The sequence below is a fragment of the Spodoptera frugiperda genome, unplaced genomic scaffold, assembly GCF_023101765.2.
Source record: "Spodoptera frugiperda isolate SF20-4 unplaced genomic scaffold, AGI-APGP_CSIRO_Sfru_2.0 tig00001864_1, whole genome shotgun sequence".
Taxonomy (NCBI): Eukaryota; Metazoa; Arthropoda; class Insecta; order Lepidoptera; family Noctuidae; genus Spodoptera; species Spodoptera frugiperda.
This window is the reverse complement of record NW_026095738.1, coordinates 114907-138374: the sequence shown is the minus strand read 5'-3', so window position 1 is coordinate 138374 and position 23468 is coordinate 114907. Positions and strand designations below refer to the sequence as shown.

The window sequence follows — 23468 nt, the reverse complement described above, 5'->3', positions numbered from 1 at the left end:
GGGGAGTGATTTTGGGATCATCACTCCCGAGAAATCTTTTTGTCTCGAGGGATCTCACGCCCGACCTGGACGAGTATATGCCACTGTAAACTGTGTTGAGAGCATAGGCCACGTCCATTGGATTCCTGTGGGTACACAGCAACTCCTGACTTATGGGTGATATGTGTAGGGCGGCCGTAGTGGAGAGGGAAGAGGTTGTCACGATCTATGAACGGAAGATTTATGTCACCAATTAGCAGGACCTCCTTGGCTAAAGATTCGGGCGGCCATCACCACGGCTCCAAAGTGGTTCATAAGAGCCTCGTCTACCATTAGTCGAGTGCAGCCCCTCGCCCCTTCAAGCCGTTTACTAAGATGGACGCCATTGTTCTAACCCTAGATTTGGCTAGTAGTCCCCCAAATCGACAAGATAGTTTGCCTCTGAGGTCATTTGCTGCTTCAGTTGTTGTGGTGACAATTAAATCTTTGTCCGCATCAAACTGATCCACTATCCAAGTCGTTTTACCGCATCCAGGGACCCCGTTCGTCCAGTGAAATCTCGGAGTGCACCAGCTCTCAAAGGTTATGCCGTCCGGTCCGGATTCCGATATGGATTTTGCCATTTCTAATATCCCATCGTCTAGCATAATCCTGGTACACTTGGCAACCACCACTAGGGAATCGTTGGGGGGAGTTTTAAACTTCACTACTCCGCATCGATTTGATTCCTTCTCGTCCAGAGACACAAATCCTGCAGTGGCGTTGTAAGCTGCCATACTACGACTTATAGAGGTTCCTCTCAGCACTCTCGATGTATTATTGTCGTATATGACTGCTTCTGCTGCTTCGAGTCTATCGTCCAGTATCAGCTCGTTACCTTGCAGATAAGTCTGCAGGATGGCTTCGCAATTCCGCAAGTTAACCTGCTTAGTTGCTTCTATTACTGCGACAAACTCGAGAAAAGCGTTTATGAGATGGTCTCTGGGAGTGGCGGCTTGTCGAAGCTTCGGTGGACAAACGTGGCCCATAGCCGCTCTTGTTGGGGATGACCTAGAATGAGCAGACTGTATCTGAGTGGGACAGCTCTCCGATCCTTGAGTGGACTTGGATGCATTTTTCCTGAAAGGTGACGCAATGAGTCCGGTTACTGAGCATATGGCTGTTGTTATTGCCCACATTCTGCCTCGGGACTGTAGTTTTTTATTTTCCCTTTCGGTGGCCCGCTGTTGTTGTTGCAGAGCGCTCTGTTGCAAATATTGTTGCTGTAAACGCTCTGAGCCGCTTGGAGAATCCACCCTTGGCTGGCGCGGAACTGACCTCTTGAGGAAGCTTAAATCTTCCCCCCTGTCCTCGTACACGATGACCTCATGATGTTCCGAGGCCCTAATACAGCCCATAAGGTCTGCCGTTTTCCCTTTCTCATAAGCCACCACTGCAGCGTCTACGCTAATTATTCTGGAGTGTATGCCTTCTACGTCTCCCCACTCACCCACGCCTGACAGCACCTCACATGCTTGTGCAAAACAAGTTATAGAGTCGACGCTGGAAAACATTGCGATTGTTTTATTGCGTGTTCGCAACAATCGACAGCTTCGACCCAACAGTTTCATGTCTGGTAGTGCGTCATAGACTTTACGTCGCATGCTTGTTCTGGATGTGCTGCCATTGATCAGGAGGCTAGGCCCGGTGAAATAGTGAGCCATTTGCTATTCCTTTTTTCGCAGAAGGCTATCCCTAGTCTTTCGCTGCTGGTGTTCATGAATAGGGCTACACCTCGCAACCGTATTCCTTTGGTGCCGCGTTCTCCATGTAGGAGTATTTGCCTCTCATTGATTATGAGCGGCTCATTAGTACGAGGGGTCTCGGGTACTGCCGTGGCAGTTGTTAGTTGATTCTCCAAGGTGGCTATTTGGTGTCTATTGTTTAATGTGCTGTTTCTTTCAGCTGCCCTGCTAAAGATAGTGTCTATGTAGCTCAGGAAGTGCGGTCTTTTGACTTTATCAGCTAGAATGGCACTCAGATTGGAGGTATCCAGATTTGTATCTATTTGAGTTTCCAAGCCGGATCTGGCGGCCAGAAAACGGGGACAGTCGAGAATAATGTGCCATACTGACTCACTGATGGTTAAGTCGCATTCGCAACCTGCATTTTCTTTTAATTTGAATCGATGCAGGTACTCAGCGATTCCTCCATGTCCAGTCAACGCTTGTACTTGGGCAGGTGTTAACTTTGTCGATCTCACTAAACGATATGCCTCATTGACATCCGGGAGAAACGTCTTAGTGACCTGCCCAGTAGTGGAGGTGGTATACCTGTCCTGCCACTTTCGGATGGTTTCGTCTCTGATTTTCTTTTTGACGTAGGACATGGGTACCATACAGTAGTCTGCCGTGGTGTTATTTTTCTTTTTGGCAGCAATTTTAGCTAATTCGTCTGCCCTCTCATTCCCGGCCGTTCCGACATGGGCCCTCAGCCAGTAGAACCGGATTTCTCTTCCCTGTTCCTCCACGGTCTCCACACACTGCTTTATTTCTTTGGCCAAACGATGGGTAACTTTGGGGTTCTTTAAGATGTCGAGTGATGACCTAGAGTCACTCATGATGTTTACTCTAGTTGCCCTGCTGTCAAGAACCATTTTGGCAGCTCTGTTCAAAGCGTATAGTTCGGATTGGAAAACCGTGCAGGAAGGGTCCAGGCTAAAAGTGGAGAACACCGACTCACGACCGTCCTCCCACCAGGTCAAGGCAGAACCGACGCCTCCCTCAATTCTGCTTCCATCTGTGTATATCTGAGGGCCGGTAATTCCTTGGACGAGAGGAGTTCCAGAGTCATCGCTCTCCAGAAGCTCATAGTTGATAGATATTAGTTTTGAGGGATGTGGTTGATCTAGGTAGTTAACCTGCCTTTCGAGCTCCTTTTGAGGTGGTAAATAGTCCAGAGATAATCCTCTTTTAGTTAGATACAAACTGGCACACTCCTGGACTCTCAAGTCGAGTGGGAGAGTACCCGACAAGACTGTTGCTGATGTGAGCGACACTGTACGATACGCTCTGCAGATTTTTTGTGCAAATCCCCTTTGAAGAGCATTTAACTGTTTTTTAATCAACTGTAGCTCCGTCACTGGGGCCCACACGTTTGCGGCGTAAAGTACAATCGGCTCAATGACCGCTACGTAGATTGTTCTCGTTATCTCGCCATTAAGACCCCACGTCACTTTTGCTGCGCGTGCCAGCTGTTTGTAAATATCCGCAGCTTTTTTACACGTTGCGGATATGTGTGACCTGAAGGTGAGTTTTCTGTCTATGGTGAGGCCCAAGAGCTTTACCTCATCTACGAGGTTTATTCTGGTGCCCGTCATGAACAGTTCTGGGGGCTCAAAAACAAGCCTTTTTGTCAGCAGCATAGCGTTGGTTTTGCTTGCCCCGAACCTAAGCTTGTTGCTGACCCCCCATGCTGCAACTATTTCCAAGGCACCATTTACCGATTGCTCCAGTGCGCTCACCCTATGGTTCGAGAATAAGAGAACGACGTCGTCCGCAAATGCCTGGCAATAAACTCCTTCACCTGTTAGTCTGTGTAGCAACGAATCGAGGATAAGGTTCCAAAAAGTGGGTCCACCTACGGACCCTTGAACACAGCCCTTATTTGTCCCCTTTTCGCTGCTGGCTCCGGCGAAGTTGACTTTGACTCTCCGTTCGCTGAGGTAGGAGTTCACCATGGCATACAGGTTTTTCGGACACTTCCTGGCTATAAGTTGATGTTTCAGGGCCGGCCACCAGGCGTTGTCAAAGGCGCCCTCTATGTCTAGTGACACCAGAACGACTATCTTTTTTTCATCCATCTCTGTTTTTATGCGGTTGACCAGATCATACAGTGCGTCTTCCGTTCCGCGTTGAGGCAGAAATCCATACTGGTTTTTGTGAAGAGTTGGAAGGATGTGCCATTGGATTCTGCCTATCATCAGTTTCTCAACTATTTTTCCAAACACAGACAGAAGTCCAATTGGTCTGTAGGACTTTGGATTAGTGTAATCATCTTTGCCTGGTTTTCGGAGAATTATAACATGCGCAGATTTCCATTGCTTTGGGAAGTATGCCCGCTCTAAGCAAGAGTTCGCTATGGCAAGAAACACCTCCCGTCGACAATAAATAGCTTCTGCGCAGATATCAGCTGTCAGACCGTCGGCGCCGGGGGCTTTTTTAGGATTGATCTCATTGAGAATCAAATCCAGTTCTGCCTGTGTAAAGTGAGGGTCGCTTTCCGACAGCTCCTCCATCTCACCTAGACATCTTCCAGCCGTTAGTGCACGAAGGTCAGCATGGCCGGGATCATCCGTGGTGGTAGTGTCATCAGGGTAAAAAGTTTTAGCCAACAATTCCGCTGACTTGTCCGGGTTCAGTGTTTGACCCTCAGAATTTCTAAGCAGGGTGTTTTCTCTACATTTAGTTGTTTTCCTGATGACCCTGTATATCCCGTCCCACATGCTTTCCCTCTTTTGAGTCGAGCAGAACTCCTTCCAACTCTTCGTTTGTTCGTCATCGGCTTTTGACGTGTATGTTTCTTTTGCCCGCAAGTATTCCTCAATGACGAACTGTTTGCGAGAGGGAGCTGCGTTCCTTATCCTCCTTTTTTTTCGAAGCACGTCAGTTTTGAGATCCTCTAAAGAGCTCGTCCACCACGGGGGTTTTGATTTCCCTTTCCTCGGCTTATTTTTGGCTAGGGTGGCATCGCATACCTCCGTGATAGCATTAATGTAGGTCGTAATCACGGTTTCCAGCTCTTCAGATGACTGAACACTCATGATACTTTCTGGAGTTATTTGTTTCTTCTCTAGAGAATCTCGCAGGTGTGATCTAAATTTTGTCCAGTTTGCGTTTTTGGTGTTGTAGACTCTTGTTGTTATGGGTTTCGGGGGTTCCAATGCCTTTTCCAGCTGCAAGTCAAATGTTATGGCATTGTGGTCAGAGGTTGTGAGGCCTCTATCTACCATCCAGTTCTGAACTTTTGCTAGCAAAGATGTACTGCAAGCTGTAACGTCCACTATGCTTGTGAAAAGTCGGTCCCCTCTGAGTGCTTCGAAAGTTGGCGTGTCCCCTGTGTTGAGGATGTGGAGGTCCATTTCGTTTAGGAACGAATTATAATCTGCTCCCCTCTGGTTCTCCGAGGCGCTGCCCCACCACGGGCTCCAGGCGTTCACGTCTCCAGCTACGATGATATTTTTTGTGGTCAGTTTAGGTATGGACTCCTTTAATCGGATTAAATTGAGATGTATGTCTTGGTCCCCCTCAAGGTAAACCGATATCACTCCAAGCCGCAGGCCACCTGAGACCAACAGTATTGCTACTTCAGTTTCTGTTACAAGCTGAGGATCATGTATAGTCCTCAACTGGTCTGAGAAGACGATTACGGCCGCTTTTACTGGCTTTTGTCGATTTATAGTACACTGAATTATTCTTGTGCCAGGGTATTCTTGCATTTCACCAGTGTTCCCTACGTAAGGTTCCTGAACCAGTGCTACGGATATACCTTTTTTCTCCGCAACTTGTAGCAATTCTATGGTGGCTAGCCTGGAGCGATGCAGGTTTGCTTGGATGATACGCATTTTGCCGTTGTTCACCTTTGAGGGGGTTGCGTCCTGATTCGTCTGGTCAACTTTAGCAGTATGATATGCGGGAGCGTGCTATAGCATCCCATTTTTGACGTTCTCGACAGACTTCGCTGAAGGCATTATGCGTTGTCTCCGGCCCAACTCCCTGCGCCCTCAAGCAATTCCTGCACGTCGGCGGTTTGTTCGAAAGCCTATTTGGGCATTTCTCCCAAGTATGTGGGTCTCCACAGTGGCTACAGAGATGTTCTTTAGCCTGGCAAACGGCTTTTGTGTGACCGTATTCCAGGCATTTGTTGCATTGGACCAGTGGGGACTGGTCGAACACTGGTCTCCTCTGCAATCCCACATAAATTTTACCGGCCTCCAGGAATCGCTTGTGAGTACCCGGTGACAATTCCAATACAGGGTGACACTCATGTGGGTTTCGTGCCTTTTTTCTGTACTTCACCCTTATGATGTTGTCTTGCATACTGACGTCACCCAGAAGATGTTTGTTTTGGGCAAGAATAAGTTCTACTAGCTCTGCGTCAGTATGGTAGGACAGCACATCCGCTATTCTGAGCAGTGGGTTACTTGCTTTGGCAACTTCCACTTTGAGGTCGTCCTTTTTTTGGACCTGGCTTTGGACCAACTTCATGTCTTCTTTGGTGCTACAGCTGATAACTATCTTTTGGTTCTTAGCCTTTCTCACCTTTTCCACTTTTGCTCCGGTTTTTTTACAGTCCAGAGCAACCCTTATCTTTTCAATTACATTGTCCCCTGTGTTTTTGGGGTCGGTTGAACTGATTATAAGGGTGTGGTTTGGTCTGTGGACAGGTGGTTTGGATGCCACCTGCGCATACGTAGGTTGACGGATTTGTTTGACAATGTCTACCAATGCCATTTCCGTACATACGCTGTGTGCAGGTGGGGGAGGCGTTCGCTCTTTGAGCTGCCTCATTGTCCGCAGTTCTGACGATACTGCATCCAGGCGCTCGGTGATAGGCTGAAGATTTTGTTCTAATTGAGGAGCTTGTGCCGATAGTGTGGGGGCGTCCTTAATGTGTTCCGCTATGATGTTCATAGTTTTTTTAAGTTCGACTATGTCTTCCTCAATTTTTTGCTGGCTTTGGTTTGTTATTTCTGCTGGAACATTTTGCTCACGAGAACCTAACTTATCATTAATCTCTTGGCTTACTATCTGGAGGGTGGTGGTATTTTCTATGGCCTTGTGTTGACATCTGCGCAGTTCGTCTAGTTGCTGTGACAATGTTTGTACTGTCGTGAGCAACTTAGCCTGTTTTTCTTCAAGAGATTTGAGGTCTGATTGAGATTTCTGTGGCGATTTGTGACTTAGGTTTAGTTTCGTCACAGTTGCATTAATCTCTTTTGTTGTTCTTTCGATGTCTTCTATCCTCTTGTACGGTTCCATTGTCTCATAGCCCAGCCAAGCACGGATAGCCTTTATTTCTTTGAGGCTCTCTGTTAAATCGTTTCGGGCCAATGCTATTTCTGAGGTCAGTTCTTTTGTTACCTCAGCAATTTTTTTGTTGTGGGCCCTCTCGATTGCAATAATTTCCCGTGCATGACGAGACCTTTCCTTCTCCAGGTTTAGCATGTGTCGTGACCTGGAATCTGAAAGAGCGAGACAAGTTTCGTAAAGGGACTGAAGACACTCTATTGCCGTTACTTTAAATTCTCGCTTCATGTTCCCGGCAGATTCCAGCGCTGTTTTGCCCCGCTGCAGCTGTTCGTTGGCATATTTGTTAGCCAGGTCCATGGTAATGCCCGAGCGTTGTCTGCCTGTGGTTAGCATGCTCTTTCTTCCTTGCAAGTCTGACGCATCCTGAGATCCGATTTCCCAGGCTTCGTCGTCTGATAGGATGTCCGCCTGTTCCCAGATTTCTACCTTTTTTATTGCTTCTGCAGCTTGGCTGGAAGGTGAGCGAGTCGTAGATCCGTCGTTCATGGATGACGTCCCTGCCATGGCCATCAAATGATTTGGCGTACGCGTCAGTGACGCACACCCGGACCGCGGAATGCTCGTCACTGTTTTTTTTACAGGAGATGGTGATGTGATTGTGATGGCGGCTGAGCGTTTACCGCGTGAGCTGCTAGTGGTAGACATTTTTTTTTTTTTTAGTCTTTGTGTAAAACACAAAAAAAAAAAAGAGGGGGAATGTGTATGCAGTCTAGTCTAACAGAATGTTTGCTTTGTTACAGTGTTGTATAATATTAGTATTTTATAGATTATGTTAGTTTATTTTCTAGGGATTATTGTTAGTATTGTTAATCTATGAAGTATGATACTATCCGACTGGTCCGCTGATGTCCTGCAGTGGTCGGGGTGTGGTGATGTAGCGCGCACGGCCCGACGTGTGTAGAACCACTGGTGTGATTGGTCCTGATGTTTCGTTCGTTGAGTGTGAAGTCCGCTCCTCCTCGCACGGGGCCAAACAGATGTTGCCTTTCCCAATTGTTGACGACCAGTTTTTACGGTCTATGTCAATGGGTCGGATATTTAGCCCTTAGCGCCGCAATTCTTGTGTGCAACGGAATTTGATGTGTCAGCAGTTTTGCAGTAGTCAATTGTTATCGCCTTTGATTAATATGTTGATATCTACGAACGTGCTGACGGCGCGTGCCTGAATGAAGGTCACGTTCGTGCGTTTGGTGATGCGGCGATTTGTAATTGTTGATATTGTTACCGAAACATATGGTATTATTTGTTTTGATGTTTGTTTAGGGACAGAGAGTCTCTTTGCCCTTAGTAGTGCCTGCAGGTTGTGATGCGGCTATACCAATGTTCAGTTTCGCCGGAACGAGGTGATTACACTGACCTTTCTGGGTTTTATTGCTGAGTACCAGGAGTCTGGCTCTTTATTCCTGATCCTGTTGAGTTCCAGATTTGCCCACACGGTCGCTGATGCGTTGAGTATTTAACTTTCACTTTTTAACGATCACACGCGATTAGCTCAAAAATATACTATTTATAGCAATTTTTACGCGGAGCTAGATGTTTCTTGTTCAAGAGTCGTACGTGTTATCAAATAAATGGGGTTTCAAACACTTTGTCCGAGCAGGCATGTCGGGAATTGTATATGACTTTCTACTTTATGGAGGTGAAGACACAATTAGATATATCTAGTTTTCACAAGCCGAAGAAACCTTAACCTTAGGAACTAAAGTTGTCGTTGCTTTATGCAGGACAATACAGACGAGAGCCTGCGTCGTGTATTTTGACAATTATTTCTCGACTCTGGATTTGGCAATATACCTTAGAGACGAATGTGGTATATTTAGTTTAGGCACTATATGCCAAAACAGGCTAAAAGGTTGTAACAAACTACTGATGAGTGATAAATCTTTAAAAAGGAAATACCAATAAGATAGCAATAGTTAAATGGTACGACAATAAGGTGGTCAGTCTTATCAGTACGTAAGGTGATGCTTACCCTGTAGGAAAAATAAAGAGGTACAGCAAGGAAATAAAAGCTTGGACTGTCCAGAACTTATAAAGCATTATAATAATCACATGGGAGGCGTTGCCTCGAAATTATGTTCGTAAAAAGAACAAAACTGCGTACTCTACAGAGTAACTTCAATAGACAACTCGGTTAGTCAAAAATGAAACCTTAACTGAAGAGAGAGAGAACTTAGAAATACAATTTTATCACATGAAGTCGAAGAGTCGCTGGTAAATAATTTACATGTTTTAGAAAAGTCACGGCTTATCAGTCAAGAAGCCTCAGCCTGTCGAGTTTTCTAGGAAAAATGTATGTAGACCATATCATATATCAGGATATAATATATCCTTATTTTGACTTATTGGAGGATACCCTAAACAAATTTCATTTGCGAGAAAAACCTGAACAAATCTAGAATTTAGACGAGACTTCTTTTAGTAAGGATCCTATATTGTCAGCTTATCACGACAATCCCTTGGCCGGTCATTACGGTCCAGGTAAAACCTACCGCCGAATCTCAACAAGGTATTACTGGACTCGCATGAGAAAATACATTGAGAGTTACACAAAGAATTGCCTGGAGTGTCAGTGTTACAAATCATCGAATCAAAAGCCTGCGGGATTGCTCCAAACAACTGTAATGAATCAAAGGCTCGTAATCATTTCCTTTGATTTGTTTGGTCCACTACCAACCTCTCTGGATGGTAAAACCTGGATTTTCATCGTGGAAGATGTGGCAACGCGATAGGTGGAACTCTTCGCCTTACAACAGGCCACTGCAGAAAATTGCGCCATGTCTCTGATCAACGAAGTGTTCTTTCGCTACGGTTTTTCTCGCCGTATGATCAGTGACAATGGACCCCAATTCGTCAGTGCCGTCAAGTAACAGGTTGCTTTCACAATGAACATCAACTATGCCTTCACACCTGCATATCACCCAGAGACGAACCCAGTGGAGAGGAAGAACAGGGATTTAAATCCTCAGTTAGCCATCCTAGTCAAGGATAAGCATAGAGAATGGCCGGAGCACCGCCCAAGTATTAGGTTTGCGATGAATACCGCGAGCAGCCTATCAACTGGATCCACGCCGGCATACTTAACCTTTGGTAGAGAACTGAGAACGCCAGATGACACATCCCATGATTTTAGGAAGATTCTTCAATCTAAGAACTTCGTCCCAGAGATCACCCCAAAGTTGATGCAATTAGTCAGTACCCTGCAACAAGCTCGAGAGTAACCGCTAGAGCAACCGCTCGAACACGGCACATACAATATCAGCTCCACGTAAAAAATTCTCCAAAATTTAACGCGTTGAGATAAGTGCGCTAAATAGTGACCAGTGGAATCCAGAATCGCCAATTCACCAGGATTCATGTGGGCAAGTTCCTGACTCATCGGATTGCGTCACAGGAAGACCGGGACTTTGAGGCTCAATAGTTCAACAAGGGGTTGTGGAGTCGACTCACCTACAACAATCCTGAGAGAGGCTGCGGAGACGAATCCATTGACATCTGGATCGCTTGGATCGCCTTAACACGTGGAGTTGGTGCGGAAATCTAACCTCAATTTAGCACCGCATGTCCTGAGACACGAGGCGTGACGTCAAACCGACCATCCTAGCCCCGAATGGAGACTCCGAAGCCTGCCCGAGGAAGACACACCAGCCTGGAGACTTCAAAGCTCAACATCAGGTAAGCCCGAGGGAACTCCTTATCCCTTCCCCTAACACCCACGGAAACCACCAGCAAGGCGACCAAGTCCCTAAGGGAAAAGGTCCTTAAGACCACCGTGGCGAGATCGGTCGCATCAGAAAAAGCGGCGCGTTCATCGGAGCCGCCAAAGGTAACAAAGGCAGCATCGGAGTCGGGAGCAACCGACTCAGTTAAGCCCACCCGCCCCAACATCATAATCCCGGAGACACCATCAATGATACCCGAGTCGGAAGATCGCAGCAGGATCTCGGAGCTAACAATTCAAGATTGGGAACAGTGCGGGGTCTCCCTCCCTCTCGGATGAGGAAAGCTCTGTTGCTTCGTCGGCGGGACAAGTTGCCCGACCCGAAAGGAGAAGCATGCTTTACCGAACTCCGAGAAGAGGCACAGGGGTGGAGATGGACCTTACCAGGAATTAGGGAATGGCTGGGCCACGAAACCCTTGAGGCATTCAAGGGAATAAAGGAGGTCAAGGAAGAGGTCAGGCAATTGAACCTCAACAACATCAAGGAGCACGAGAAGACCTGGTTGTGCGCAGTGGGCACACCGGGGGATCCCAAATGGGATTCCATGGGCGAAGGCCTTTTAAAAATCGAGAGGAAAATTTCGAACATCTCAAACCAACTAGACGTGCTCCGAAAGGTTCTCGAACAGGTAAAAAAAGACCTCAACCGGCCAAAGGATACCCCTATTAGCCAGGTGTCGGAATCCGACCTATTAACATCGGCGAAATTTGAGATGGAAGTAGACAAGCTCCAGAAACTGCTAGCGGAAGTAAAAGTTAAACCTACGCCCATCCCACCACCACCACCGCAACAACCGATAAAACTAAACATAGAACATACAGAAAGGGGTGGCAGACCTGGGTAAAGTGGAAAAACCGACCCAACAACAGCAGGGTCCCAAAACCTTTGCCCAGGTCGCCAGTACACCAAAGCCCCCCAAACCGCTTCAACCAAATCACACCTTGATCGTCTCGTCGACTGACCCCAGACACACTGGGGACAATGTGATCGAGAGGATCAGGGTCGCCCTGGACCTAAAAACCAGGGGGGCCCGAGTCGATACGGTCCGCAAAGCTCGGAACCAGAAGGTGATCCTGAGGTGCGCGAGCAAAACGGACCTCAATCTGGTCAAAGACCAAGTAAAAACAAGCAGCTGGCCTAAACCCCAAAACCCCTTGGTTTGCATTCGGGGTGTGCTGTCAAGCTACAGCGATGACGAAATTGTTGATCTGCTGAAGGCGCAAAATAAGCGCCTTCTGCAGAACATCGCTGTGGGCGAGCAGGTCCTCAAAATGAGATACAGGAGGTGCGCATGGAACCCTCACGAGTGCCATCCCGTCTTAGAACTCTCCCCGAAGCTCTGGCAGTGCCTCACGCAGGTAGAAAAGATTCATATCGGCATCAAGAGATGCCCGATATCGGACCAGTCCCCCCTAGTTCAGTGCACTAAATGCCTTGCATACGGACACAACAAGTCCATATGCAAAATCGCCAAGGAGCTCTGCAGTTACTGCAGCGGCGAGCACAACGGAAGAGACTGCCGTGACCATGCAAGTGGCAAAGAACCAACCTGCGTAAACTGCAAGGCCGCCAAACGGACCGGCTGCGATCTGGCACACACCGCCTTTAGCGAAGAATGCCAGGAAAGCCAAAAATGGGATGGAATAGCGAGGTCGCGCGTTGCTTACTGCTAAGGGCGACCATGAGGGAACACAACCAACACAAACGGTCACCCCCGAACAATCCATAGGATCGGCAGATGAAATTTTACCAGAACATGATCTTCAATTTACAAATCCATCAAGCACCGTTACCGAAACTATACAGGTTCCTCAAGAAATAGGATATTTCATCGAAATGATGTCAGCTATTCAACAAAATCAAAAAGTTCTTTTCGAAAACCAACAAAACATTCTTAAAGGCCTTGCTAAAATAAACACCAAATTAGATGAATACTTCACGAGGTCACAGGGACCATTTCAACAAGAACGACAGGAACAGCCATCGCATTTCAAAATAATCACGAATATAGACGAATTAACTAATTTTGAGGAACAACTGAAATGTCCTTTAATGGTATCTAAATATTTTGAACAACTTTCTATAATATGTAGACATAAAAAATCTGCTCAAAATAATGCGTATGCATTAGTGGATTCCATGTTCGACCGCAAACTTATGACGTGCTGTTCCTGGGGAGGAGGTTCAAAGGGGGAACCTAAACATTGCTTCAAAGCTTTTTCAAAAACAATCGATTTGTTTCTTAAAGTAGTGCATCAATATGATGAAACGTTTACTAAACCAAATTGTGTGGACTTTTTCAAAAATGTCATGCGTCATTCCACAAAAAGAAACAAAGCCAAACGTGTACGTAATTCCACAACGAAGAAGAAGAATAAAAATAGGGCTGCTGAAAACCAATTGCAAGATGCAGATCGGCCGGACCAGGGACTACCCAACATTAGTGATCAGACTAAACTAGCTTATTACCTTCTACATTTCTGTGGCAGACACTAACACGAGTCGACTTGTGCTACAAAACACTTCCGTGATTGGACATTTCCGCGCTAAGACACTAGCGCGATTGGACATTTGAACGCTTATGTGTCTAACACGAAAATGGCACACACGTAAAGAGCCAATCGCGCTAGCGTCTTTGGCACGGAAACGTCTAATCGTGCAAGTGTCTTGGCGTGGAAATGTCCAATCGCGAAAGTGTTTGGTAGTGCAAGTTGACTCAAGCTAGTATCTGCCGCAGAAATGTACCTCGCAGAAGTGTCCAGTTGCCAGAATTATGATATATACCCTATTATATTATCTTATAATTTGAAATTACGATTGAGTTTGAGTTGATAATAGGTACTATTTTTTGTATTACATATTTTTTTGCAAGCTATATTCAGCATTATAAGTGCATCCATCCATTAAAGGCTTGTAAACTTTATAGCTATTTATGATGCTGACCATACGTAAATGTAAAAACGATTAAACTTAACATATGTTAAGTTTCGATTTTGTCGATATCGGTTGAACGCTGTCGACGTCTCTTACCGACATCGACACACAACCATGTATTCGGTGTGTGATTTTGAACACCCTAGCGTTGCAATTATTCATCGGTTTTTTGTACTTTCTACGGTTTCTTTTGTTGTTTGTTTTTATTTTAAAATTTATAAAATCATTTAGATTGATGTGCGCGCCTTGCTGTATAGCAGCCGGTATTGACTTAATTCGTAAATAGTAGCTAAACAGCAAAGCAGCAATTATTTATTGAATTAGCTACGGATGTTGTAAAAACAATAAAAAAGAGCCAGCTTTCTAATTCACTACTAAATAAAATTATAAAAGAAAAGAAAACTGTAAAGTTTTTAAAATTACCGGTAAAAACACTATGGGGTAGCCATGTAGCTTGCTTAAAAAGTTTAAAGGAAACAAAAGCAGCCCTAATGGCCCTGGCCATTCACGAAGCCACAGTGATTCCTGCAGAGACCAAATCTACTCTTCTAGATGATAGAAGATTGCATTGCTATTTTGGAACCAGTTTCTGAGCCTATCTTTAAACTAGAAGCAAATGAATGTAATATAATTGCAAAGATGTGAAATCAAAATTGGAATTTATGTTACCCAACATAACAATCATAAGCAATGAGGACAAACAAACCATTTTGAATTCAGTGGACAAAAGAACAAAAGACTGTATAAAACCAATACATTTAGCGGCTTACCTTTTGGACCCCAAAACATACGGGTTGACATTAAACGAAAATGAAGATCTGGAGGCCATGGAATTTATTGAAATTATGGCTCAAAATCATAATTCTGATGTAGTCATAGATTTAGCTACATAATTACAAAGCCAGGGATGGATTTTGGAGAAAGCGCTTCATTTGGGAAAAAGTGGATGATATTTTTTATGTTTATTTACATTTGTTCTCCACGGACTCTTGGTCCGTGCCCTTGTCATACAATTTGTTTTTCTTAAGTGGATGATATTAGTCCCGTAACATGGTGGAAGGGACTTTGCTCCTCTAAAAATCTTAGCAAAATATGCAATTTGCCCACTTTCTAGAATAATTTTATTATGAATGTTTAGGTTTTGTCCGACTTTTATTGATTTTTCGCCTGTGTGCGCCGGTACATGTTATCGAAGAAGGAGATCCTGTGAGGAGGTTTGATTTCTGCAGATTCATGCTCAATGCAGATTTAGATAACCCAGCGTTTTTTAGACACATCTTATGGACAGATGAGTCAAAATGATGATAAAGACCGCATCACCAATTATTACAACGCTCATTATTGGGCTCCGAAAGAAAACAGAAATCCCAATAAGAAGCGATCAAAGGGATCACAAAGACGGTACAGTTTGAATGTCTGGATGGGAATAATCTCAAACCATTTGATTAGGCCATATATTCTGCCTAACAATTTAAATGGGGAACATTATGAAAACTTTTTAAGAAATGATTTAACCGATTTACTGGATGATTTACCTCTCAGTTTAATCCGAGATATGTGGTATCAACATGACGGTTGCCCTGCACACTACCGAAGAAGTGTCAGAGAGTGGCTAGACATTATTACCCCAATAAATGGATTGGAAGAGGTGGGACCCATACCGTGGCCAGCCCGAAGTCCCCCGACCTGACCCCCTATTATGGCCCCTAAACTTCGACTCACGAAGCTGCCACTTCCAGAAAAGTACTTTCTTTATCATTGTATAAAAAATACCTAAGGCGTATAGTGTATTAAATAGACTGTTCACTTTGCCATCAAAAAAGTGTATGAAGCGTCTGTTGAGCACAGTCAAAATACACCAAGAGATTGTCCCTATAGTGTTCAAAAGAATAAAATTAACTATGTCGGAAAAAGACGACAACGACCGGTTGTGTTCTCTGATATTTGACGAAATGTCCTTGACACCTCAGGTAAATTATAATGCCCAGCAAGATGTTTTGGAAGGCCTTGCCGTGAATAATCATAAAAAAATTGCTGACCACGTTTTAGTTTTTATGGTCAAAGGAATCAAACAAAACTTCAAACAGCCTGTAGCATATTATTATACAACCGGTCTAAACAAAGTAGAGTTCAAAATATGATAACTGATGTCATAAAATATGCTCAAAGGTCGGGTCTTATAATAATTAATACGGTCTGTCAGTGGGAGTACTTCCAAAAAGTGTATGCTGCTGATAAGTCATATGGTGAACTCAGATTATACGACAAATTGACCGAAGAACATATCGATGGTCCCAATTAAGAAAGTCGATAGTGACATTTTATCGATTTTCACTTTATTACATCATTAAATTAGGTGTAATGAGTTCTAAAATGTGAATATTTTATTTTATTAAAATTCATTTATTTTGACAGTTTTTTCAGTATCAAAATTGTCGATAATGATCGCGCGTCCGTTTAAGAATGTACGATGTGGCATTATACGACGTGGAACCTGGTAAGTAGTATAATAATTATTTTTATATTAAAATAATGTACAGTTCTTATGCAAAGCAGTAATGGGTTATTTACGATTTTCAATTACCAATGCTTTTCTAAATAAATGAACACCGTACCCTATAAAAATGTAGGTAATGGTAGATCCGACATTTTTAACTGAACTCGAACATTACAAGATTGTCGGAAGTGCCACTTCCTACTTTCTTAGATGGATGTTAAGTAGGTCTGTTTGTTGGTAGTGTCACATTCGACATTATTAAATGTTTGCTAAATCTGTTGTTTTGTCGGTTGTAACACATACGACATTTTTAAACGGAACTAATATTAAATGGTAGTTTCTATTTGACACTACCGACTTTTTCAAATGGTTACACGATTTGTTTTTTTGACGAATGTATCTCTAATGATCTTTCAAAAATTCATAGCATCGATTACGTATCAATATTTTAGGAATGCACAATGTGTTTGGTCTTTTAACCTATTAATTATTATGTTATCGGCTTACTCACGTAATGGTTTGACGAGGAACTCGACTAGTTTCAAGCCATGCTAGAGGCTCATATTCATGAGCAGCATTCCGCGACATGAGTTTTGCGCCCATCACGCCCTCTGACTGGAATCACGCGCAGTTTCCGGCGCGCGCGACGATGTTGGCTCGTTCGCCCAACACCTACGCAGCAGCAGTTCCGGAATGCTGCTCATGAATATGAGCCTCTATAGCTTGAAACCGCCACGATCGATGTTTACATTCAGTGAAACTCATAGTCGAGTTCCTCGTCAAACAGTTACGTGAGTAAACTGATAACATAATAATTAATTTAGTATATCTCACGAAAGTTATAATAAAATTACCTACCTATTAACATAATTTCAATTTATTTTTAGATCGAGTTTCTTCTCCAGTACCAGCCAACTTTGAAAATGAACTAATTCAACTGCAAGATTTGATGGGTGATGATGTTAGTGATCAGCATTTATCTCCACCATCTTTTGGTGAACATTTTACCACTACTGCTGAGGTCGAAGCAACTGGCAATATACCGAAACCCCCTGAAAATAACGAAATGACTGAAACGATTGATTATGTACCAAGGACCTCTGAAAAGGCAAATTTTGCCGAGAAGACCGATATTGCCGAAATGGTTCCAGCCACTATACCCATCGATGTAACACCAGTCCCATCCCCAGTTCGTCCTCATAACCAAAACTGTGAATCTCGCTTTTGCCCCATATGTGTAGAAGACTGCATGATGAGCATTGATGACGTTTATCATAATCTCCCAACACCTTCAACGATGACAGATGCTTCTACTGTTTTAACACCTTCTACACACAAAGTTTCTAGAAAAAAAACTTACAAAATTGATATTGGCAAGAAAAGACAAAAGCACAAAGAAAATTGGACTATAATACAACGGAAAAAATTGAAGAATGAAGGAAAAGCTTATGAAAATTACAAAGGAAAACAAATAGCAGAAAAGTCACTAGGTGAAACTTGTGGAAAAACTTGCCGCTACAAGTGTACAGAAAATATAGATGCAAACCAAAGAGAGAAGATTTTTACAAAGTTCTGGAAACTGGGCGATCGTAAAAAACACTCGGAGTTTGTGATCAAATATTCTAAAAAAGTTCCTAAAGGACGTAACACTACAGAAGAAACCAAGCACAAGCGAGAAAACACTTTTGTCTACTACCTACCAAACTCAGAGAAAGAACCTAAAAGGGTTTGTAGAAAGATGTTTTTAAGTACGATATCCTCTGGTGAAAATAGTAACTACGACGTGGAAAAAGTATGATGGAGAAATCGCTGTAGCTGAAGACAAACGGGGCAAATATGAACACAGGCCTAGAGTTATCGATGACATGATGGTACAGAGCGTGAAAGACCATGTGAACTCGATCGATCGTGTTGAATCACATTACACGCGAAAAGACTCCAAAAAGTTATATTTAAATAATATAACTAGTACTGCGCAGATGTTCCGGTTGTATGAGGAATGGTGTTAATGGTATCCAGGTAAATATACAAACAAGGCAAATAAACGCCAGTACCGTGATATCGTGAATGCAAATTTCAATCTTGCTTTTCATCTACCGAAAAAAGATCGTGCTCTGAAAAAAGTGAACATAAAAATATTTATGTACCTGATGAATGGAATGTTCTTGTGCGTTGGTCAAAGACAGAAGGAGAACCGTATGCGGTGAAAGAAATGAACAAGGAAGATTTTTTTAATTTTAAAGGACTGTTGAATAACAAAAACTGGACAAAGGATGAAACTAATCAGGTGATGAGATGGAGTCAAATACGTGAAGTGAAAGTGAATAAAAGCGTCTATGATCGCATAGAATATAAGTACGATCTGGGTGAGGAACCTAAGCTTTTAATTGTTTTAAGGACAGGGAAAAGAAATAGCCAACGCACAAGGACGCATTTTGAACTCCACCAGGCTTATAACGATGAAAGCATCCCCATTCCGTACGAAAAGTACAGAGATCTGAACTCTATGTGCAATTCTCCAAAAAAATATCATACGTTCTATAAAAACTTGCCACATGTGCCCCCCAAAGACAGGAGAGTCACAAGGCAAGCCAGTGATGATGATGATAGTGATATTGACTAATAGTTATTAGTTAGCATAAACAGGTTAGTATAATATATTATACTAACCTGTAATATATTGCACATAGAGTTCAGATCTCTGTACTTTTTTTTCCTTATTTTATATTTTGGTACAAGCTTTTATGATACTATTATAAAAATGTTTATGTTATTATTATAAAACGTGATTTTGTTACCTAAGCTATTAAGCACTTAACCAAGATGAAACTGTAAGACTGATTAATCCTATATTTATGATAGATGGAAAGATTGAAGTGCCAAATTTAGTTTTTAGTTTTTAGATACATCTAAAAGATGTCACATGACTAATTTTAATCTATAGTTCTAACGGAATGGTCATTATTTTAATGTGTAAGAATACTCTTTTTTTAATAGTTTTAATAATAATTTAGCCAAATAAAGCTTTAAATAGGCGTAATCTTTATACCAACCTACCGAATATTGTTGTAAGTAGTTAATTTTTAGGTGTTTTTTTATGTCACATAAACAAATATGTATAACATTATGTTTGTTGATTAATACATGTTCGATTTTTATATATTTTTATTATTTTGACCGAACCTCCTAACCCATATTCAACATTTTTAATTCACAATTTAACATTAAAAAACGTCGCATGTGCCACTTCCAACCAAGTTCATTAATAGAAACCCAATTAAAAATGTCGAATCTGTCATAACCGACAGTCGTTCAGTATTTTTTTTAGATAAATAATGTCGCAAGTGCATTTCCTCTTAAAATACAAGTATTTATTTAATTTTATATATTGCATAAAATAAAGATACATATATTTAAGATATATTCTAAGTTTAAAGTTTCTGCGATTTCTACTTTCTTTTTGGGCGAGAAAACAAATTTCAAACTGCTCTACTGAAAAGTGGTCATTTTGAAGATACGACTTTCTTAATTGGGACCATCGAATATTAATCCAGAGAAAAAAAATAAAATGAGAGTCAAATCTGCAACACAACTATTTAGCCACAGCGTCGCTGTGACTACCGAACATTTGACAGCTAGAAGCGATTTACCAGATGAGTGTAAAGAATTAATAGAAATTACTGTGTTGTTGGACAACTTAGTTGATTCCTTGAATGTTAACAGTTTTTGTATTTCCAATGGGAAAAAATATAAAGGGCCTATTAAAAGGCACTCGCCTCATCATGAGTTGTGGAGGCAAGCTAAATTTATCCTACAAACTGTAAAATTTAGATATAGTAAAATGTTTTCCTTATTCCATCTGTTGCTAATTTGATAAAAACAATTGAAGGTATGGAAGCTATTTGGCATATTGTTTCCCAAAGATATGGTTTTGATTGCCTTTTAACAAGAAATTTAAATCAGGACCCAATAGAAAACTTTTTTGGGAATGTCAGAAGTTATGGGGCAAGAAATACTTCTCCGAACACAAAGGCATTTGAGGGGGCATACAAAGCGTTATTATTAAATAATTATAACTCGCCCCATTCAGGAAAAGCAAACTGTTAAGAAGACTCAAACAAGTGTCTCCAAACCCTTGAGTTCTCCTTTACAGAAAAAGATTGTACCGTTTCTGACCCTCCCTCTTTAGAAACTAACAAAAACACAATTGAACTGAATGAAGACATTTTTAGCATTAATAATGAAACCGATGCAGGTCAGAGAAATTACGTCTGTGGACATTTAGTCAGGACTCATCCTGACTAAATGTCTAAAAAAGATTGTAAAGAATTGTAAAAAGTATAGGCAAGGCCTAATCGATAAGGGAGACCAAAATAGAAGTTCATTCATAAAAGCCAAGGATATAATAAAATATGGTTATGTTATCCTAGTGAAGAACTAGAAAATAGCTTTCATGAAATACAAAATATAATAGATGCATCTTTAAAACAGGTCTACCAGATAAAAAATATAAACAGACTATTATATTAACAGCATATGTAATGGTTGATTTCCTTTTTACCCGCATTACGCATAATCTTCCTTAGAATTCTTCCTTAGAAGAATTAAAAAAATATTTCATGAACACCACAATAAATGTAATTTTATACAGCTGGTTAATCCAATTTTATCTGGAAAATTTACGTACAATGGTGATGATGAATTTAAAAGTGCTGCGCAAGAATATTATAACAAATACAAACATTACAAAAATAAAAAATGATAGATACATAAAAACATTTGTTTTAATTTAAATTATATAACTTTTTTTTGCCACGTACGCAAACTTCTCATTTAATAACTAAGCATCGGGAAAATTATATAGTCTATAATATCTAATTCACCTTCTTTACAACGCCAATTAAAATGACAAATTCTATAATTTAAAGTTGTATTCTAAAGAGTACTCGTGGTACCCAATGCCAGTAAGCGTACATAAAATTTTATTTCACGGGAAAGATATAATTTCTGCATGTGTTTTACCAATAGGTCAAATGTCTGAAGAAGCTCAAGAGGCACGCAATAAACACAATAAAAAATTCAGGGAACTTTTTACAAGAAAATCTTCGAGAATTCATACTGTAAGACACTTAACCTACAATTGTATATAAGAGAGTGCATATTGTGATTATTATAGTATTGTAATTAATTGATACAAACTAAAATGACATATCGATATGTCATTTTAGTTTGTATCAATTTATTTGATTAATGTTGTCAATTATTTTGACAGATGTCAAGTTTGTAATTGTAAGACGGCGGCACTTGCCGCCGAGCCATCGAAGCGAACACATTAAAATCAATTTATTTCTTGGCAATCTTTATTTCATTGAAGCGAACCTGATCCGATCCTTCAATACTAATTGAGATTTACTGAATAGACTATTGATTTCGTCGGATCATAAAATTAAATCCGGGGTAAATGAGCTATTAGAAAAAAAATCAGAGATTCTGGTGAATCTGAATCAGAATCTGATGACTCGGATGACAGTATTGTTGCCAACCACTGCTTATTTCTAAACTGCCATGGAGTGGAACGCCTCTCTATACCTTTGGCTATAAGGGAAATGCTATTATTAAACTTCATTAATAATAGCATTATTCATACTTCATTAATACAACCGAAATAAGAAAATTAGCGTTTGAAATTGCAGAAAAATTGGGACTGGATCACAGATTTGATAAGAATAAAAAAATAGCTGGCTGGGATTGGCTGAAAGGGTTTAGAACCCAAATACCTCTCTCAGAGCTCCAGAGCCAACTTCAGCTGCAAGAGTGAGGGCTTTCAATAAACCTCAAGTAATGAAGTTTTTTTCCCTTTTGGCAAAAACAGTCGCTGATAATGGGATCCAACCACATAGAATTTACAATATGGACGAGTCTGGACTTAACACAAAAGCCACCTAAAGTGTTTGCATCTAAAGGGAAAAAACAAGTTGGTGCCGTTACTAGTGCTGAACGTGGTAAACATTTCACAGTTATTGCCTGTGCTAATGCTATTGGAAATTACGTTCCACCTGCACTAATTATCTCAAGGAAAAACTACAAGGCCGAATACTTCGACGGAATTCCACCAGGCAGTTTAGATCTGTGCCACCCTTCTGGATACATGACCGGTGACTTATTTTTTAAGTGGATGCGCCATTTTGTTGCTTTTGTGAATGCTTCTTTAGCTAATAAGGTATTACTAATTCTTGACGGTCATTCCAGTCATAAAAATTTGGATGCTCTTGAATTTGCTAAGGCCAACGGCGTGGTAATGCTCTGTTTTCCTCCCCATTGCACTCACCGAATGCAACCAACCGATTTATCATTTTTCGGTCCACTTCAGGCGTATTATGACCGCGAGATGTCAACATGGATTAAGAACCAAACTGGCAGAACTATAGGCCTATATCAAGTTGCCCAGCTTTTTGGAAGAGCCTACGAAATTGCAGCCTCTGTCAGAAATATAACGAGTGGTTTTGAGAAATCTGGAATTTATCCCTTTAACCCACACATTTTTCCAGAAGAGCTGTATTTACCCAGCGCAGTTACCGAAAATGAATTGACTAACGAAGATGAGCCAGTTGCAAGTAGTTCATCTCTCTATGCCTGAATCGGTGTTGGAGAATGAGTTTCAACTAACAACTATTCAGGCAAATCGGTCTAGATTTGTAACTATGTGTCGATGGGTGGTGGAGATTGTTAATGGTAGGATTAAACGAGACTACAGGCTATTTCGACATGTCTTTAATAATAGATCTGCTCCACATTTGAAGGAAGATTTGCGGATAGCTTGTGCTCTAATAAATAAATACCATGTTGTCATAGATGATCATCCAGATGCTGCCTTGTATGCATCAATAGCAAAAGCTATAGACTTTTATTGCCGAACCACTTGTCAGATTTTGTTAATCGAGAGAATATGAACAGAAGAAGTGTTAATTTTCAAAGGATTGATGGCAATCACCCTCAATTAAATAGTTTCCCTAAACTGTCAATTGAACAACTAAAAATATTTGCTTTAGGGACATATCAGATTAAGCAAGCAGTATCATATTATGGTGAACATGTTCGGCATTCTGGTACATACATCGTAGAAATAAATCAAGAAGTCGACGAAGATGTTCCCTTAATCTTAGGACTGAACAATTATTTATTAAGAGGAAGAATTCGATCGAGACATATTAGTAATATATTATGTTTATTTGTTAATAAGTAACAATGAGGAAGTTACCGACACAC

At 41.6% G+C, this 23468-nt stretch overlaps 3 protein-coding genes and 1 non-coding gene across 4 annotated transcripts; 3 read left to right on the top strand and 1 right to left on the bottom strand.

The window, feature by feature from the left end:
• Positions 1-5633: 5633 nt before the first annotated feature.
• On the bottom strand, positions 5634-10469 carry LOC126913017 (uncharacterized). Its single transcript, XM_050707687.1, has one exon. It carries the CDS (start codon positions 7692-7694, stop codon positions 5634-5636), a length of 2061 nt encoding a protein of 686 aa, XP_050563644.1. The 5' UTR covers positions 7695-10469.
• A 1992-nt stretch (positions 10470-12461) lies between these two features.
• Positions 12462-14635, top strand: LOC126913018 (uncharacterized). Its single transcript, XM_050707688.1, has one exon. The coding sequence runs from the start codon at positions 12608-12610 to the stop codon at positions 13265-13267; it is 660 nt and encodes a 219-aa protein (XP_050563645.1). The 5' UTR covers positions 12462-12607; the 3' UTR covers positions 13268-14635.
• A 1235-nt stretch (positions 14636-15870) lies between these two features.
• On the top strand, positions 15871-19360 carry LOC118270912 (uncharacterized). The gene is made up of 2 exons (XR_007707619.1): positions 15871-16202; positions 17090-19360. It is a non-coding gene; the product is annotated as an uncharacterized LOC118270912 (transcript).
• A 2723-nt stretch (positions 19361-22083) lies between these two features.
• LOC126913015 (uncharacterized) lies at positions 22084-22839 on the top strand. The gene has a single exon (XM_050707684.1). It carries the CDS (start codon positions 22084-22086, stop codon positions 22837-22839), a length of 756 nt encoding a protein of 251 aa, XP_050563641.1.
• Positions 22840-23468: the final 629 nt, after the last annotated feature.